General features: G+C 39.3%; 1 protein-coding gene and 1 long non-coding RNA gene across 4 annotated transcripts in view; one reads left to right on the plus strand and one right to left on the minus strand.

Annotated features, from left to right (window-relative positions):
- The window catches only part of LOC139795044 (uncharacterized), a 71,960-nt gene that overhangs the window by 5,055 nt on the left and 47,061 nt on the right, over positions 1-19,844 (minus strand). The window lies entirely within an intron of this gene.
- Positions 5,364-19,844, plus strand: part of IBTK (inhibitor of Bruton tyrosine kinase) — a 50,314-nt gene continuing 35,833 nt past the window's right edge. The window contains exons 1-5 of one of the 3 annotated variants that reach the window (XM_071741482.1): positions 5,364-5,628; positions 12,953-13,629; positions 16,920-17,016; positions 18,097-18,221; positions 19,208-19,318. In XM_071741482.1, the coding sequence (XP_071597583.1) occupies positions 13,306-13,629; positions 16,920-17,016; positions 18,097-18,221; positions 19,208-19,318 (657 nt within the window). In that variant the 5' untranslated portion in view covers positions 5,364-5,628; positions 12,953-13,305. The remainder of the gene's footprint in view (positions 5,629-12,952; positions 13,630-16,919; positions 17,017-18,096; positions 18,222-19,207; positions 19,319-19,844) is intronic. The other 2 variants (XR_011725365.1, XM_071741483.1) reach the window with 2 other exon arrangements.

Here is a 19,844-nt window from a genome sequence, read left to right on the forward strand (position 1 = left end):
GGATGCACAGGAGGACAGAACAAAAATTGAATTTCCTTGCTGCATTTACACAATCAACTTCCCTCAGAATAAGAAAACATTTTGTTTAAAGTCATACTCTTCTGAAAAATATTTAATATCACAACAGATAACATAAATTTTACTGCACATCCATGTACTGCATTTTCTGATTGTATTGGAGATCATAAAATCATGAAATCATTTGGGTTCAAAGGGACCTTAAATATCACCTCGTCCTAGCATTCCTGCACGGGCAGGGATACCTTCAACTAGACCAGCCTCATCCAATCTTTATTTGAATACTTCCAGGGAGGGGGCAGCAACAATTTCTTTGGGCAACCTGTTCCACTGTCTCAGCACCCTCACAGTAAAGAATTTTTTCATAACATCTAAAAAAAATTTACCCTCTTTCAGTGTAAAACTGTCACCCTTCATCCTATCACTCCAAGATTACATTCCAGCCACTGCAAGTAGTTGTTCCTCAAGCAGTTTCCACAAATGACAGTCTGTTTCTTACTAAGGTATACAAATACCTTTATCTTTTATTTACATTGTGCTCTTTTCCACAGGTTTTTGCCAAACTGTGTTGTTGTTTTGTTTGTTTGTTGGTTATTTTTTTTTTTTTTTTTTTTTTTTTTTGGTATGCAACAAAGGTGGGACAATGCTGTCTCATCAAAAACACCTCATATCATGGCTTGTGACAAATTATCCTTTCTGGGTATCTAGACTACTATAATAATAGAAAATACACCTTATACATTAGAAATGCTCTCAGCGTCTAATTATACAACTTGGGAATATTAAGAGTTAAAGAAGAAATGTCAGAGTACCTGACATGACACAACTACATGGCAACATTCCCAGACTTGTGAGATGAAGACCCTGCTTTGATGAAGCCATGGTTTATTTCATGAAAACTCCAGGGTGCTCACTAATACCCATCTCATACTTTACCTTCAAGAAAACTCTGAAGTAGACTGAGCAATCATAGAGTCCCCATACTTCCCCAAGTTTCACTATCATTCTTCCTGTGCTATTTGATCCTCTGACTTCTCCACGTTTTTCTCAAGACAGTATTGGTACATGGAACTGAGTAGCTCCATCCCTCTAAGACATAGACTTCCTTAAACTAAAATGAAAAGTAAATTTGGAGGTAATCTTCTGGTAAAAAAAATGCTTTTTTTTGCGGGTGTCTATCTGATAAAGAAACAGTTCTCTGTTTTTCAGGCCTTCCCTGTTAAGAGGTGTTATGCTGAATCTTCCTCTATTAGTTTATTAGTTCTGTAACACAAATTTCCCAGCAGTTTTGTTTTGTTTTTTTGTTTTTTTTTTTTTTAAGTTCATAAAGGAGAAAGATAATAAGTAACTTACTTAGTATTAGCAGACAGTAAGGCTGGAACTGATTAATTTTTTCTTCAGCAGACAGTACACTGCTGCCAATAAGACTTATTACTCAAGGTTCCAGAGAAGACCAGTAATAATTAGGCCAGCTAAGGTATATAAATAGAAATTTGAAAGGGGAAATCTGTCACTCAACACTTAGTATAACTGAAAAGGAAAAATTAATAATTTTAATTTTTTACATATAGGCTCATAAAAGTAATTACCATATTTTTCAACATTCAGAATCAATTTTAGAGATCCCTTATGAGATTGTTACAGTGATAATATAAAATGCAGAGTTCATTTTTTTCTCTCTGTCACTTCCTGCTTCTCCTCTGATTTGTCCATTAGCCTAAGTCTGGTGCAGCAGACAAGGCACATAACTTTGCCTTAATACTTCTGCAGACTGCTCTGGATGGATGGATAGGATCCACAGTTGCCAGAAACCTGTCTAACGGGAAAATGTCCTCCCTATGGTCTAGATTTATCTCTCCTAACCTTAAATACATATTTGGAGCACAGACAATTTACAGCCCCTCAACAGTCAATTAACTGAGACAAAGAACACACTATAGGTTAATTAAGCCTCACAAAATTACTGTATCTCCTCAAACTCTGATAATAGGTAAAAACATACTGGTTTTCCTTTTTAAAAGTTGCTCTTCCCATTTCTTAAGCAATTTTTTACTTTACTGGAGCTGCTATAGAAAGTAAAAATGGTGGACATACTTTCCCCCTATAATTACATGTTTATTTGTGATAATTCAGAGCTTTTCACCACAGACTGAAAAAAAAACATTGAACAGTTCCTAACTGTCAAGCATGTACTACGTGTTTCAGGAACTCATAAATTAAAAAAGACTTTTCAGTGACTTGTTACTGGCTTTTTGTCTTCACTGCTTGTAATTTCTTCTGAAAGCCTAAAATAGTATATTTTTCCATAACAGTGTTGACATTTTCCATGCAACAAAACAAGACCAGTAATTTAAACAGAGGCTCAAGCTAACCTGGTTTGAGATATTTTTGGTTTACAATGTTCTTTCATATGTCTCTACAAATCAAACCATAAAACTGATTCTGTGAATGATATTCATTAGTTTGATGCATTTGCAGAGGCAGCACAAATAGAAGGAATTTCTATTACTGATGTATAAGCTGGGCAACAATTAGAAAATCCCAGGCAATAAACAATATTGTTATTGTTTGTCAGACATTGGAATGGGCTGTCCAGGGAAGTAGTGGGTTCTCCGTCCCTGGAGATATTTAAAAAGAGACTGGATGTGGCACTCAGTGCCATGGTCTGGTAACTGCAGCGGTAGCGGATCAAGGGTTAGACTTGATGATCTCTGAGGTCTCTTCCAACCCAGACGATTCTGTGATTCTATGATAATAGGTAAAGTAGTTAAATACCTTATTTTTTTCATAAAAATATTGAATGTCCCTCAAAGAAGATCAAACTCTTGCAGAGAAAACCCATTGCTAACAGCCTGTGGCTATTCTGACAAGTTTTTCCCTGACCTGAACTCTATCAGGTCCTGTTCACAAGTGAGTATTATTTTCCAACTTTTCTGTGTCCCTTACTGTTCTCAATTCTTTACAGTAGTATTTTCTAAGAAAGACCTGAGGGGCAGAGCAACTTCTAAGAAATATTTTTTTCTCATATAGAATCATGTTGTCTTGGGCCTTGTTCAACTTTAAACCTCTTGATCTTTCTATTGTGCTGTTTAACTTTCCAAAGGATGCCTGCCCCAGCTATTCACTTCAATTCATTATTGTAAAACAAAGCATAGTTTATGACTGACTTCAGCTATATTTTGACCTCTATCTCCCCAGATGGTCATTACTGTTCTTAGGCCGGCTGACAGCATACTTGGAGCAAGGCCACCTATGAGGGATGCTTATGACTGAAGGAGAAATAAGCTTTTACTAGGAAAATAATGCATAAATAAATTACATAGAGTGTGCAGGGTGAGTTACAATGTATGCTGGCAAACCAAAATTCATACAGTGAAATACAAGAAACAGATTGCACAATTCACATGGACCAGGTCAGATGGCACCAGTAAAAATACTTGAAATTCACCTACATAAAACTTCTGCTCAGTCTTCCCCGAACTGAACTGCTGCTGAAGAAGACACATAAAATTATATCCACTTGAAATGTTTTGTGGTTTAACAAATAGCTAGGCTCTTTTGAAGTCTTTTTGTGCAAACAGCATAAAATTGTGGCTTTGACCATTGGCACTGATAATAATAAACCATGAATATATTTCTATATCTTGGACAAAAAGATGCATGATAGTTTTTTTTTTTTTTTTACTTTGTACGTTATGTTAATGTACTTAGTGCTTGTCTTGTTTCCTAGATTCCTATATATACTATCTGTATCACCTATTACATCATCCAGACATTAATTAAAAGAGAGAATTTACTTCAACCTTCATGAAGTTTAACTGAAACCCACATTAAGTGAACTGCAGGCTGTAACTTTATGGGAACACTTTTTCAAATCCCTGTGCACGTATCAAATTCGCTTTTGAGACTACCCTACAAGTTGGCATCAAAAGCCTCATAAAAATCAAGCTGCACCATAAAAGCAAAGCCATTTGCTCTGACAGAGGGATAAATTATATTGGCTTAAGAAAATCTGTCTCAACATGGCCTTCTCAATGCTTTCCATCACTTCAAAATGTTCTGGAGACCCGCAGGCTGATCGCTCAGTTATTTGCTTTTGAGTCCTCCCAGGGAGATGTTGCCTGGCCATGAACTCATCCTCTTTCTTCACAGCCCAGCACACTGTTCCCCTTGTGCAGACTGACAGGGAAAGCCACTGAGACAACTCAGCTTTTTCCTCTTCACCCTCTCTCTCCCCATTGCTCCCAGTCCCTTTCCATGGTCGCTGTCCCCCACACCTCTGGACAACAGTCACGAGTGGCGTCCCCCAGGGTTCGGTTCTCTTTAATACAGTCATTAATGATTTGGATGAGGGGATTGAGTGTACCCCCAGTAAATTTGCAGGTGACATCAAACTAGGTGGCTGTGCTACCTCCATCTCCTCCATCTGTAGGGGGAGCCTTACAGTGGGACCTGGGCAGTCACACCAATGGGCCAAGGTTAATTTTAGGAGGTTTAACAAGGCCACGTCTTATACGTGGGTCACAACAACCCCATGGCAAGCTACAGACTTGGGAAAGTGTGGTTAGAAAGCTGTAAGTTGGAAAGGGACCTGGGGCTATTGGTTGATAGTTGACTTAATATGAGTCAGCAGTGTGTACAAGTGGCCAAGAAGGCCAATGGCATCCTGGCTTGTATTGGGAATGCTGTGGCCAGCAGGAACTGGGAGGTGATCATCCCTCTGTACTCAGCTCTGGTGAGGCTGCATCTTGAGCCCTGTGTTCAGCTCTGGGCACCTCACTATGGGAGGGACACAGAGGTGCTGGAGCGTGTCCAGAGAAGGGCAACAAAGGTCATGAAAGAGCCTGGAGCACAAGTCCTGTGAGGAGCAGCTGAGGGAGCTGGGGGTGTTTAGTCTGGAGGAGGTGAGAGGAGACCTTGTCCCTCTCCTCAACTGCCTCAAGGGAGGTTGGAGCGAGGAGGGAAACAGCCTTTTCTCCTCAGTGAACTGTGATAGGACCAGAGCGAATGGATGGAAGCTGCACCAGGGGAGGTTTAGGCTGGATGTTAGGAAATATTTTTTCACTGAGAGGGTTGTCAAGGCGTTGGAACGGCAGTGGTGGAGTCACCATGCCTGGAGGCATTTAAAAGGCGTTTAGACCCGGTCCTTAAGGACATGGTTTAGTAGTTAGATGATCTCGTAGGTCTCTTCCAGCCTGAAACCTTCCGTGACTCTGTGCTCCTGCCCGCTCTCACCGCTCGGGCTCCCCGCCATGGCAGTCCCCACCCCTTGGCCCCCTCTGGCCACATGAACCCTGCTTGTCAATCAATCCGGGCTCCTCCGCGGGAGGCGGAGCCGAGGCTGCAGTCTCAACCAACCAATGTGCGAGGTGCGGCTGCGCCGGGGCCAATCGGCTGCTTCCTTCTTTAGGAGTGCGTCGGCAGCTGTCTCTGTTTTCTGCTGTGAGCTGCTGGCGCCGGTCGTCGCCGTCGCCGCCTGAAGGGTCGCGGTAGCCGCCGCAGCAGCAGCCGCCGCAGCCTGGCCCTGCCCCGGTGTCACTGAGGATGAGCCCCCGCGCTGCCCAGCGCGCGTCCCGCCCTGCCCGCCCGAGTCCATTCATCTAGCGACTGGTGAGGGGCGGGCCGCGACCTGCTGATGTGTCCGGAGGGGGAGCCGGGCCTGGGAGAGGCACAGTGTCACGGCTCAGCCGGCTGGAAGGGATGTGGCGGGTCAGCGGGGGGCTGTAGGAGTGGGGAGAGCTCGAGGCAGGGAGGGTAGAGGGCTGCCGGCCACGTAGGACGGGAGGGGACCAGCTTCGAGGCGGAAGAAAAGTGGCTCGGTTTCTGGTGTTGAGAAGTCTCTTCCGTCGCTCGCCGGTTCCCGGCTACGTGGACTTGTGCAGTGAGAGTCAAAACGTCCACCTACCCCCTCCCTGGCCCTGGCTTGTGGATGGCTTTTTGAAACGCTTCAGACCATCCCCCCCGCCCCGGCAAATGACACTGGAAGCAGCCTTTGCCAGGTTTCCTTAGCTAGCGATCCCGGGAAGCCTGTCGTGTTTCTGGCTTTCTTGTCTGAGGTTTTGGGTAGCAGATTGCAGCGTTGCTGGCTTTGAGCAGCAGCGTAGGCACCAGAGAGCTGATTGTAGTTTGTTTAAAAGGGTATTTTTGTGTTGTCTTAGGGGCCCAACAGCTTGATCTCTGAGACCCGTCCCTCTTTTTTTTGCTGACGTGGTCAGTGTCTGTCTTCATGGAAACTGATTACAATTTGTGATTTACAAAAAAATAATCACCCAACACCATCTGATGTGACAACATCTTTAATAGTACCAAAAGTTCAGAGTTCATTCTAAAGAATTAGCTCTTTCTAAGACTTGTAGTTATCTGGTAGGGTTTTAAGTATGGTGAAATTCCGGAACATGTCTGCGGTTGTTTTTCTCGACTTATTTTTAATCCAATCAGATAACCTAAAGATGTAGAGCAAGGTCCTGCTGTATTGTGAAAACCATACTCACTGTAGCTTTTTTGTGTGCCACTTTCTGTATTGGCATTTTCTGTAGTATTAAGTTATTAAACTTAAGTAGTTCTGCCTATTTTTAAGCCAGGCACACAGTATTTTTACAGTTTACTCTTTATGAACTCTGATTCCTGACTAATAGCTGTGCTCTGACGTGTTGTTGCTGAATTTAGCTACCAATGGTACTTTGGTGGCTTTTTTTTTTGAGACGTGTCTGCCTTTAATTGGTAGTGCTTGTTAGGACCAAATGGATTAGAGTTGCTGGATGACTGAGTGTCTCATCCTGGTAAGGATTAAGCTGTTATCGCTGTGGAGGCGGAAGTTGCAGAAAGTCTGGAGAGAACTTGTAGAGGTCACCTGCGCCTGGGTGACAAGGTCCCGGCCCAGTAGATGAAGCAGCTTGATCTGCTGTGGCCCAGGAGACATAGGGGGCATGTCATGTTTTTTTAAAGCAAGTTGGATTTTGTCCATAGCTCTACTTAAAGGCAGATCACATTTATATAAAACTTGAACAGGTTGCTTGTTGTCTGGCCCGTTTTGAAAGTACCTGTCAGTAGCCTCATTAGCGTTCAGTTTATCCTTTGAAAGTACTTCCTGATGTATGGTCTTAACCTCTTTTGAAATTTAAACAACCAATTTAAACAACCGACTACTTATCCCACTTATCCCGCCATCAGGGGTAAAATGGACTAGAGTTTTCCTAGAGTTTTCCTTTTCTTTATGTAACAGATGCCTTATTCGAAGGATCTATGTGGAAAAACAGCTGAAGGAGAAAATAGATTGAGTTTTCTCAGCCTCTACTTACAGCTTGTTTTGTAAACCTTTTAAATCCTAGATGCTCTTTCCAAAGTTTTCTACTGCTTACCTACTGCCTTAAAACTTAATATTTGGATATACCAGTGTTTTGTGTATTGGGAAGAACCCTTGTTTTTTATTTCAATGCTCATGTAATGTAGTCTGGAAGAAGCTAGTTTTTTAAAAAAGCTCTGTGTGGGAATTTCTGACCACGAAACCACTAAGCTGCTACTCATCTTAGATTCACCCACTTTCCCTTATAAATTCAGTCACTTTTCCTCCCATAAAATATATTGTGTATTCAAACAATATTCAGGGGGTTGAAAAGCCTTAATTTGTGCCCAGATTTTAACAAGTATACAGGGAATTTCTGAACAGGTTAAACTATTTGTGGGTATGTAATCTTCTGAGTGGAATGAGTAGTCTTGCTGTTGTTAAATGCCTTGGACAGTGTGCTGATTATTGCTGAAGGGTGTGTTTGCTGTTATTTATCTAGGAATTGATCTATGTTTCCTTGAGGATATGTTGCTTAATGCTAGTGCTGCATTTATTATATAAGTACCCAGTTTCAATTCACTAGTCATTTGTCAGATTCTAAACTACTGCTTTAGTGTGTATTAGTGAAAGTTGCCTTTAGTTATGATTACAGTCAACAGAAAATCCTGAAAAATCATTATCTTTATAGCAAATTCTCATGGCTTTAATTATGTAAGTTTTATATATATATTTATTTTTTTTTGGTTGGTTGTTTTTTTGTTATCTTGCTGATTTAGGATTCTGCGTGGTGAAGTTTGTTTTGGGTACAAATATTTTCAGGATTTCCATGCTGTTATGGTTACTGGTCTTTCATGATGTTATGAAAAAAATGCAAATGAGAGAACTATTAAAAGTCAGTATGGTTGTTTAAAAAGCAGCACCCTTCTGCTCCACCCTAGAAGCTTTAAGAAGTTGCAATACCCTTATAAGGATGGACTTAAGCTTCCCAAAGTGTATGATATTGTATTTCTCTTCGTTTAGCAAGTTACTATCAAAATGAAGGCCAAACCACTTTTGCACCTTCGGAGAAGCTTATTATTTACTGTTTGTTTTTTTTTTTTTTTTTTTTAAGGAGGTAGTAGGATGGACAGGAAAACTTTAGCTGTCTTTTATATGAAAGCTAGAAACCATTATTTAGTTTCATTTTAGGAGAGGCAAATGCTAGGTGGTTTTCATCAAGTGCATTCCAGATGCAGCGTGTATTTAGAACAAAATCACTACCACTTAAAAAAAAAATAAATATATATATATGTATAAAGTAATGAAAAAACAGCAAATAGAATGAGGTTATGCCAATTTAAGGATCAAATGAGGTCTTGAGAAGTATGTTCTGATTAAAGCAGTCTAAGCTGGGTTTCAAGGCCATGTCACTAATTTGAATTACCTAATGCAACACATATGGAAAGTGCAAAACCAGCAGTCTGTCTTCAAGTGGCACTGAATTCTAACTGTCTGAATTTATTCTGTTTTTCATTTCTGTGCATGAGCATTGTCTCTACTGAGATGAAAAAAATTCTCAGCAGCAGCTGCTGTTTCCTTGGTAGCAGCATCCACATACATGTTAGCCAGATCTTTTTAGATCTAATCCTGATTATAGGTTTTCATCAGGAAGAATCTGAAAGACTACAGGTGTGAACTCTAGTATGGGATGTCTCCAAGTTGGCAGTTTCAGCTTATATTTCTGGTATCCAGCCATGTGGTAAAGGTTGGTTGCTGTTCTGATGGAACCTTTGTTTGAGCCAAGAGCACACAGCTTTCTGAAAATGCTTTCTAGAAATGTGACTGCATTGGTGAACACGATCCTCCACATGTGGAAATGACTGTCTAGTATTTTCCTTCATCCAGGCATCCTTTGTGATGCCTCTGTATTGAAAAGAAACAGATTTTTGAGACCACCACAGTAAGGAGAGAGCTGCTTTTTCAACTGCGGGGGTTCTTACTCTGTGAAGTCAGATGCAGATCATGTATCTGACACTGGTGGGTGTCTGAAAGTTGTGGTGCACCCTGAAGGGAAGAGCTGAGTGAGAGATCTCTGCCTTCTCACTTCCAGGACATAGAATACCACACTTACTTGCCACTTAGGAATTGCTTCCAACTTGCTTGTAATCTTTTAAGTTTTCCTGGGCTGTCTAGTAAGTAGCTCATGTCTCTCTGGGAAAAATTACAAACTTGATTGCTGCTGAAATACAAGATCTTTAGGATACTCTGAATACTGCTCCAATTCCTCGATTTTTTTGTGACTGTTTTGATAAAGAAAATGTTAATTAGGAATCAGTTTTTAAAAATAATTTGAATTCTAAATGGTACCTAGTGTGTCATGAAAATGTTTAAAAGATGCCGTTTGTCTTTCAAGAATTAAAGCATTAGAAACACTGGTATTATAAATATAACTAGTGCTAAGAAGCCTACAGAAATATCTGCAAATAAAAGTAGGGACATACAATCAAAAGGGCACCGTATTCAAAACATCAACATTCAGGAGTTTAAAAAACACTGGTGCTTTTTTTCTTTTATGCTTATTTTAGGTGCTCATCATTCAGCTGGGATACTGTATACTAGTTAATCATTTGGACAGCAATCACAGATTTGAACATCAATTCACAATTTTAAATTTTTAAGATTTCATTTTATATTTAAAAATACCTACTTTATATTTAAGAATAGATATTATTATTAGCCCTTTTCAGGTGTTCTAATAACATGGTAGTATGTGCTGTTTGTGTGTCAGTCTTTATTGTGAAGGAATGAAAACTTGATCAACAGCCTTCTATCTTGAAACTCAAGATATATATATCAATGTACTAATAGAGTATCTAGTGTTGTAATGCTTATTGTAAAAGAGGGCTGGGTTGCAATGACTTACAAAGAAATAATTCAGCCTAGTCAGGTTTCAATAGCTGCAGTAAATGTCACCATAATGGAGTTAGTGTGAAGTAGGCAGGGTTGTATTTCTGTCTAGAAGACATTTTGTTCTTTTAATGTGTGGTTTGTTGTCCACAGTATTTCTGTGTTTGGTAAGGCTAGAGCTTAGGTGATCTAAGTAAGTTTTTCTCTGACCTCTCTGTTCCTTGTTTGTAATGGCACAAGTTTCTTTGGAACCAGGATTTACTTCTTTCTGAATCATTTTGTCATGCAATTCAATGCCTTAAATAGGTGTGGATGGGGGCATGGTAGGACTGCTTCCTTGGGTGGTGGTGCCATGAGTTTACCTGACAAATTAAGTCAACTTTACTAGTCCCCTGAGTATTTTTTCTTTACATTCTTTTTATTTTTATTTTCCTTATGCACTGACTTCAGTGTCTTAACAATTAATTGATATGTAAGATGTGCTTTACAAGACATTTGTAAAATTCATACTTTTTCCATGGCATAATTTTATTGCCTACAGGCATACTGATCAAATGTGACAAATTGATTTAAGCATAACAGCAGTTATGATCCTTTTCCTATAAACCTCCAAGTATTTTTTTTTTTTAAATACTCTTGGCAAGAGTGTTTGACCCACTGGCAATCTGAGTTTGTGACAGCAATCAGCTGTCACAAGTTGATTCCTTGGAGCAGAAAGTTGGGCTGTGCTCTTGAAACTAGAGCTTTTTTCAGGTTTGTGACAGTGATTCACTTTTTTTTATAGGCTTTAGAGAAGGGGAAAGAAGAGTCCACATAGGTATAGGTTCTTCTTGTGTTATGGTAGAAGTTTGTATGTAATAGAATGCCCTGTTGAGTGAACTGAGCTTGCTGTCATTATGTGGTGGCTGAAGAGTTGTCATTAATTTTGGTATCCAGAATATTTCTGAATGTTACTCCTCGTCAGGGATGAGGAACTAAATTGTAAGTGAATAAAAACTACTTGTGTTTTGGGTTTTTTCCCCTTCACTTCCCTGCTGTTTGAAATTTTTTTGAAGGTACATACCAAACAACTTTTCATCTCCATATTTCTGTTCAAAGTATTCAATCCCAATCTAAATGGAATGGAAAAATAATAGTTGAAGACTTAATCATGAGATGTTTAAAAGATTAGAAATGCTTGTTTTCTTGAAAGTTTAGGTTCCATTGTGTTTGCTGTAAATTGATTGTTTTCACGTTGGTAATTCTTGAAAATAGAAGACTAGGATTTCTGTTTGCTTTCCCAAGCAAACTTATTTTTCCCTAGCATGTCTTTGCAGACAAAGTCATTAACAATATATAGTTACATAGTATCTGAAAAACATTGGAAGCTAAGCTCAGCAGGGTTGAGGGGGAGGGTGTGAGGGGCAAGGAGTGGGGTGTGCACATTCATAATAAATGCTGAGCTGCAAAGGTGGGGTTTTTTTTGGTTGTTGTGGTTCCCCACCCCTCCTCCTGCCCCCCCTGCAGGAATTTAACATTTTTTGTTTCATTTATTAAGCTTTCATGATGGCATTGTCCAGCTTGTTCTGGAATATTTAACTCATAGGTAGATAAACTTTAAATCAAAAGCATCAAGTATAACATGACTGTGTACTGCTTCATTCAGTTTGTAATTTATGCTTGAAAAGATTGAAGCATGAAGTTTTTTGGGACTGAATAGCAGTTCACATTAAGTTAGGCAATATATCAGTGTATATATAGTTCACTTTTTCTGACTTAGGTGGTTTGCGTGATATATGTGCTACGGTCTCTTTAACCCTATTAAATGTAACTGCACACATTTAATAAGCCAGGCTTCTGTCAGGCCTTCTTTTACTTTTGAAAAAGTGGATGCTAGAAAAAGATATGCCAAAGAGAAATGCACACAAATAAACAGAAATGCTGTATGCCCCAGACTGAATATGTTATAAAGAAGAATTTTTATCTTTTCCTCCTTTTCCTTCCTCTGTCTCCCTTAACCCTTTCAGCCTGGACCTTTAATTCTTTCTGCCTGTTTCAGCATCTTTAGACCTTAGCCCTGCATGAGTACTGTCAGATTGAATTTACATCTCTTCTACAAGTTGTGTTTCTTTGCTCTGTTGACATCCTTCCTCTTACCTTTGTCAGTGGCTTCAGCAGTGCTGTAGAGGAGCCTGCTTTTGCAGAAGAGGCTTATGGAGATGGGAGTCATTCAGGCCAGGGAAGAAAAAATGAGGTGTAATCCATTTTTGCAGTGGCTAAAGGAAACTATGGTGGTCCCTCCCTCCTTCTGGGTGTGACCGGCAGACCTTTTGTTAACCTAGGTGTACCCAACAGCTGTGGGGATTTTTGGGTGGGTGTTTTATTTTTTTTTTTTTTTTCCCAGCATTTTTTAGTTCAGTTCTTGCTTTCTGGTCACAAAATAATTATATTATTAGACAGTAAACTGTCAGGACTCAAGGACCCTAAGGCTGGGGAAGCAAATTTTTTTCATCTTCAGATTACTTTTTTTGCATCCAGTTCACTGTGTAGCCTGTAAGACTTATGGTTAAGGGAGGAAGGAGATTCCTTTGGAGGTTGGGGTGGGGAAGGGAGTCAACAAACTGAATGCTTGAGTGTAGCTCAGTTGGCATGGGGCAGGTCAGTTAACCCTTTCCACATTACTCCTGTATTTGCAAGTGCTAGTTTGATACACATTTATATTGTTACAGTTGCTAGGAAAAATAATTTCTGTTTACTAATCTCTTCTGGTTTGTTCTCTTTCAGGTCTCCCTTGCAATTATGGAGTTTTAGAAGAATAAGGTAGTGTGGAGGGGGAATCCCCCTCTCCACACTTGAGGTAGTTCACTTTTGGAATTTTCTATGGACAAGAATATTTGTTACATAAGATGGTGAAATAAGACTTCTAAATATATATATATATACATATTTATAAATATTTATTTGGATCAAGTGCCAAACATAGTAGTACCAAGATTTCTAATGGCAGCTCAATAAAACTGGATTTACATCCTTGGAATTACAAAATTTTTTAAGGCACTGTGTTGTGTACTGAATTGAGTGCCTTGATACACTGAAGGGTTGTTCCCCTTAAAGAAAGGGAATCTTTAGAAGTGAAGATGAGTTCTTTCATGCCAGACTGCACTTCAAAGTGTCGATCTCTACAGCATGCTTTGGATGTTATTTCTGTAGTAACCAGAGGAAGTGAAGGCCAGATCAAGGCCTTTCTGTCGTCTTACTGCTACAATGCTGCAACTATCAAGGATGCCTTTGGTAGAAACGTTATACATCTTGCTTCATCTTGTGGGAAGAAAGGTGTACTGGAGTGGTTGGCTGAGACCAAAGGAGTAGATCTCTTGGCAAAAGACAAGGAATCTGGATGGACAGCTTTGCACAGAAGTATATTTTATGGATACATTGATTGTGTTTTGTCATTACTGAAGGTGAGCTATTTGCAACTGTAGTTTTCATAAGTATCTATAATTTTTAGTGTTGTGTTGGTTATGTCAAAGTGAGTTTTTAAACCTGACTGAAAGCCTGTTGAGGATTGTCTTAATACTGTGTTTAGATCACAGGGCATTAATTTACTTGAAAGTTGTCTCTGTTCACAAGAGACCTCTGCCTTTGCTCATGCAGAAATCAGGAGAGAATAAGGATCCCTAATTAATTATGGACTTCCTTGAAGACTGGTTTCTGTGGATGGTAGCAGAGGGATCAAACTAAAGATACTCTAGGAATAGACCCTCCTGTAATTATAACAATTAGTGTTTTCAGAGCATGTAAAATAATAAAAGCTTAAGTGCAGTGGCAATTAGAAATGCATCTTACATTTGAGATATTAACAGTTCAAGTTACGAAACATTTTATTCAGCAAATTCCCATTTCATTAGGGCTTTTGCTCTGTCCCCATCATTTCTTTATTGCAATAGCCGTTTCTTCCCTACCAGTTAGCAAGTTGTGTATATTTTTGATTACTCTTTTGTTCCTCTTGTCCCAAGTACACTCAAGGGAATAGCGTCATATGGTTGAGATGTTTAGGGTCCCTTTAGCCACATGAGAAAATGAGCTATTTGTGGTTCAAGGTTACTTCAGAGCAAACCTTTCAAGGCACAGAATTTTCCATTTTTAGTTCAACCTTTTAAAATTGTAGAGACTGTTCATTTGTTAGCATTAAACAGTTTTCAACAAGTAGTTTAAGCAAAATGGTTGTAGTTTTTAATTCTTGAAGGTCTTATAGCTATTAAATACGTATTTCATGTCCTGGGCCCTTACATAGTGAAGTTTTTGTTGAGGTTCACAGAAGTAGGTGTTTGTGGGAGATTGTACATGACCCTGTTCTCTAGAAAACTAGGAACTCTAAGTGATGTATGAAACGGATTCAGTACTCTAATGTCTGTGTATATCTGTATCTTTAATAATTGCCTATAGGATGCCTATACAGGTTTCCCTAGATGTGCAACTTTCTGTAAGTTGCACAAAGGAGAGAAGTTTTTCTGATAGCTAATGTTGCTGATACTCCTCTAAGAAGCAGAAGGAAACAGCTTATGCAGAGTGTTCTGCTTCACAGTTCTTTAACCCAAGTCTCTCTGCTGTACTGCATTGTAGAAAGGATTTGTTCTCAAGCTATTATACCAATGACAGGAAGAGACTATAGAATAGAATTGTGAAATAGCTGAGCTTGAAAGAGGTCTCTGAAGATTGTCTAGACTACCCCCTGTGCTCGGGCAAAGTCAGCCGAGGGCTGTGTCCAGTTGTATTTTGAATGTCTCCAGGGGGCTGACACTCAAACATCTCTGTTCAGTGTTTCAATACCAGTCCAGTAAAAATGAGTTTTAGGTTTAAACAGAATCTGTTGTATTTCAATTAGTGTCCATTGTCACTTGTCCTGCCAATGGATATAAGCAAGATCCCTGCCTCTGATCAGGTGTTTATGATATATATTGATAAGGACATCTCTCCTACCACCCTGAACATTCTTCTCTAGGCTAAGTATTCCAGCTCTCTCACCCTCTCCTTATAGGTCAGATGCTTCAGTCATCACTATAATCTTTTATTGGGCTTGCTTCTATTGTCCATACCTGTCTTGTGCTGGGGAATCCAGACATGAACCCAGAACTCCAGCCATGACTTGTCAGTGCTGAGTAATGCCTGATGGGAACACTCCCTCATGCAGCCCTCAGTGCTTTCACCACTGTTAGCTGTGAGGACATGTTGCTGGTTTGTGGTCAGCTGGCTGTTGACCTGGAGCCCCATGTCCTTTTCTGCCAGGCAGCTTTCCAGCTAGGCAGCCTCCAGCTGTATTGGTTCACTGGGTTGTCCCTCCCCAGGGCCAGGACTTGTGTTTCCCTTTGTTGAACTACATGAGGTTTTTCTCAGCTCATTGTTCCATCCTGTCAAGGTCCCTCTGAATGGCAGCACAAACCTCTGGCTTGTCAGCTGCTCCACCTGGTTTTGTATCATCAGCAGCCTTGCAGAGGGTGCAATCTGTCCCATCATCCAGGTCATTAATGAAGATGTTAAATAGAACTGGCCCCATATAAACCCCTGGGGTGCTCAACTAGTGTGGATGACAGATGTTTTCAGGCTGTATCTGACTACAGGTTTTGCCATTCAGCAATGGGGTTTGTTTTTTTCAAATTCAGACCGGGTGAATATCTTTGCAGCCTGTAAATATCACGTTCTGCTTGTAAATGACTTATGCTGCTGCCAAAGAGAAGAATATCCAGCTGCCTGTTAAATCATGCAAAGAAGTTGGTTGTTCTGCTGTATAGTGAATTGATACCAGCACTGCTCTAACAGGATTGCCATTGTAATTTGGAGAATGTGTATTGTTCTACTGCCTAGTTTGGTGGGGTTTTCTTCTACAAGGAAGTTACAGGTTAATCCCTCCTGTAGTTTTGGCTATCTGTCTTCTGTCATGCTTGAATGGATTGTGCTCCCTTGATTTTTTTAATTTCATGTGTTTACCTCTGAAATGTGAGTTTCTGTAAGGTTTTTCTTTGTATCAGCCATAAGCTGTGGTCCATAGGAGCGGCCGTATTACCTGTTAGATTCTTTTTGAGGCTGCCTGTAGTTCTTTCCCTCAGTGATCTAAGTGAAACTTAAAACCACTGATGGTGTAGCACCTTTCTGTGTTAAGGAGATGGTATTTACAAAGAATGTCTACCTCTCTCAAAGTTCTAAAGCAGTGACCTGTTCATGCCTTGTGCTTCTGAAGCTTCCTTGCTGCTGTCTTGTCTGGCTGTTCATGTCTTCTTGCCCAGCTGTGAACCTCTGTTCCCTGCTTGTTTTCAAAGAGATAGTAGGTTTTCTTTTTGATCTTCTCACGTCTCTAGCTTGCAAAAAACCTGATCCTGTAAACATGCCAATATAAGAAAATGTGTTCTTAAAGCTGATAAATGGATTCTTGGAAAATACTTGCCCTTCTTAGATGGCAATGCTGTATCTTCAAGTGTGTTTCCTTTGTGTTCTCCTGATTACATTTTATTACTTGATCAGTATTCATACATTAAAGTCCCAGTCAGTAGATTAACATGATGTATTTGTAGTTGAGCAGAACTGCATTGATTTTTCAGATCTGCTTAAATTTTACTTGAAAGAATCTGAAGTTCCTATCAATACTAAACTTAATGTTTTTTGGTTTTTTTAAACTTTTTAAATGTTTATCTGCCACATTTAAAGCTTTGTACTTTAATCTCAACTTTTGATCTTCCCTTCCCTTCCTCTCTTTTAGCATGGGGTTAGTCTGTATGTTCAGGATAAAGAAGGCTTATCAGCCTTGGATCTTGTGATGAAAGATAGGCCAATCCATGTTGTCTTCAAGAAAACTGGTAAGTAATCAAGCAGCTTTACAAGAAGATATGTTTCAACACTGTATTATGTATGTACCATTGTAGACAATATTTTCTATTTAGAACTGTGTAAGTTTATGTGAGATGTGAAGATGTGGAATCACCAATACATCAGGCAGCAGGTGTGGTCTGCACTAGGCAAAGGATGCACATGTGTAGCAAAAATAAAGGTATAATGACTGACTTAGAGGTAAAAGAAAGGCTAAAAGAAAAAAACAACAACGAAACAAGTGGTATAATAAAAAACAAAGAGGTTGTGGAGACTCCAGGACTCTAGCCTTGGAGATACTCAAAACCTGAGAAAGTGTGGTCCTGGGCAGCCTGTTATAGCTGACCCTGCCTAAGCAGAAGTGTTGGACTGGATAATCTCAAGAGGTGGCTTTCAACCTCAAGTACACGGTGATTTTTCTCTTATCTCAGTTCAATTTATCAGAGAAACTTCAGTGTCTTTGAATTTGGGAGTTTATATTGCTTTGGTGTATTTTGTGAGCAGTGTGTGTGTGAATATGTTTTTGAACCTTCGAAGTATTTTTTAGGCAAGGTAGCTTGATATAAGCTAGTTAGTCACTTTAAATACAGTTTCTTCAAATAGGAAATTAGTATGTCAGAATAACTGATCATACAAAATTTTTCTTGAAAGGGGAGTAGTTTTTCCAGTGCTTTTTGTTTACTTTGTGCATTTTTATACTTCTTTACCCCCATTTTTTCCACTGTTCTCCATGTCCCCAAGTTCAGCCTTGTTGCACGGTGGAATTTTTTTCAGCTTATTCCCAGTTCATTTAAGTGTTGTGGTTACACAAATTTACTGTTGATGAGTGGTAGCATATTCTGCAACTGGAAAATGTTCTGTGCAGAAGTAATGTTGATAAGGAGCTATAGACTGGTGTTAAAATATTTTGTCATAGCACCTTGTATTTCCTAAGAATAAAACTTAAAATACTCCATTTTAGTTAAAAACATCTGCATTTTAAAATATCAATAGCAGGCATTGATTTTCATGGTCACTATGTGTGAGAGTGGTAAATTTACAAGCTGAAAAGTGAATTGTTTTCATTGCAGATCCCACAGAAGTTTATACCTGGGGAAACAATATAAATTTTACTTTGGGTCATGGTGGCCAGCAGGGTAAACATCATCCTGAATTGGTGGACCTTTTTCCTAGGAATGGCGTGTATATCAAACAGGTATTCTGGAAGAATTACAGAACTATGCTTTTCAGTGAACTTCGAAGGATGTGTGTGGGGAAATAACTATCAAAGATGCATTTTAAAAAAAAGTTGAGTTTGTGGTTTTTGTGGTGTTTTTTTTTTTTTTTTTTTTTTTTTTTGTGTGTTTATTTTTTCTTTCCTTCTCTTTTTCTTTCTTTCTGGTAAGTTCTCAGCAAGCAGTTTCCATCGATCCGACAAGCAGCTGGGAGAAGCTAAAGAGTACTAGAGTAGTCCTGTATTATATTTTTGCTGCCCCCCCTTTTCTTCTTGCCTCTATCACTCTCAGCTAAATCATGTTTTTTTATTTTGGTAGGAGAATATTTGGTTTGGGTTTTTTATGGTTTACCTTGGATGTATGCTTTGTATTTCATTAAATTCAGAAGTATGATATGTTTTGAGTTTCTGACCTCTTGTGCAACTTTCATAATGATCCAAAAATGGGAGACTGAATTTGTTTTATACAACCACAGTTAAAATCCTTGTGTTGAAAGCAGCATGTGCTTAAGCACTCCTTCTACAACAGTAGTTTTGTCCCTAATAACTTCTTGGTATTTCAGCTTCAGATTGTTTGAAAATTTGAAGTATAAGCATTCAGGGCAGGCACTCTGTGCTTCAGTCTCAACATGTTTCTTTCAGTTCTTTTGAGGTGGTGTTGTTGCCTGTAAAACTCAATCTATGGAGCCCCTGTAGGGTCATGCTGGAACTTATTAAATACAAACTCTAGGTGTCTATAAGTAGGTTAAGGCAGTAGGTAATAAGTTTAAATATTTTTTGTTCCTTGTGACTTGTCAGGTGGCAGTCCTGGGTTTTAATAGTAATATCTTAACCTTATTTTCCCAAACCTTTATTAAAGCCAAACTTCTTCACAAAATCATTTTGACATGTGCTTTCAGATTATCAAAGAAAATTAATTTGTCCTATGCTGCCTCCTCCCTACCCTTTTTTTTCCCTTTTTCTTTCAGGTGGTACTTTGTGAATTCCACTCTGTGTTCCTTTCCCACAAAGGTCAGGTGTATACGTGTGGACATGGACAGGGAGGACGCTTGGGTCACGGTGATGAACAAACGTGCCTGGTATGCTATCTTGTGTATGCAGTTTTATGTAGTCTAGCATGATTATTCTTTGCTTTTGAACAGTTCACTAAAAAGTGAACTGGAGTTTTTGTGAGTGTGCGTTCAAAACCAGTTTGTTAATGATAGCAAAGAAATCTCTTGCTTCCCACGAAATAACAGAAAAAAAAGCCTTCTCTCATACTACTAAGTCAGGTGGCAGAGAGTAGGAGGTCCAATTAAATATATTTTAATTTAAGATAGCTACATACTGTGGTCAGACTTCTGTATTATGGCCCAGTTGTTTTAAAGGCTAGATTAGGCTGCCTTCTCTAGAGGGTTTGTGATGCCATCAGATGAGCTGGCACAAAAGAAGGAGCAGTACTATGGAGCCATCGTGGCATGAAAAGTGATGGTAGGGTTGCTTCTCATTACACTTGAACAGCTATTAATTGAATGTATCATTTTCATTCGAATAGTACATTGTTGCAATATGCAAAAACAAAATTTGAGAAGTTTAAGATATGATGACAACACAATTCTTAGACTT

The sequence above is a fragment of the Heliangelus exortis genome, chromosome 3 (assembly GCF_036169615.1).
Source record: "Heliangelus exortis chromosome 3, bHelExo1.hap1, whole genome shotgun sequence".
Taxonomy (NCBI): domain Eukaryota; kingdom Metazoa; phylum Chordata; class Aves; order Apodiformes; family Trochilidae; genus Heliangelus; species Heliangelus exortis.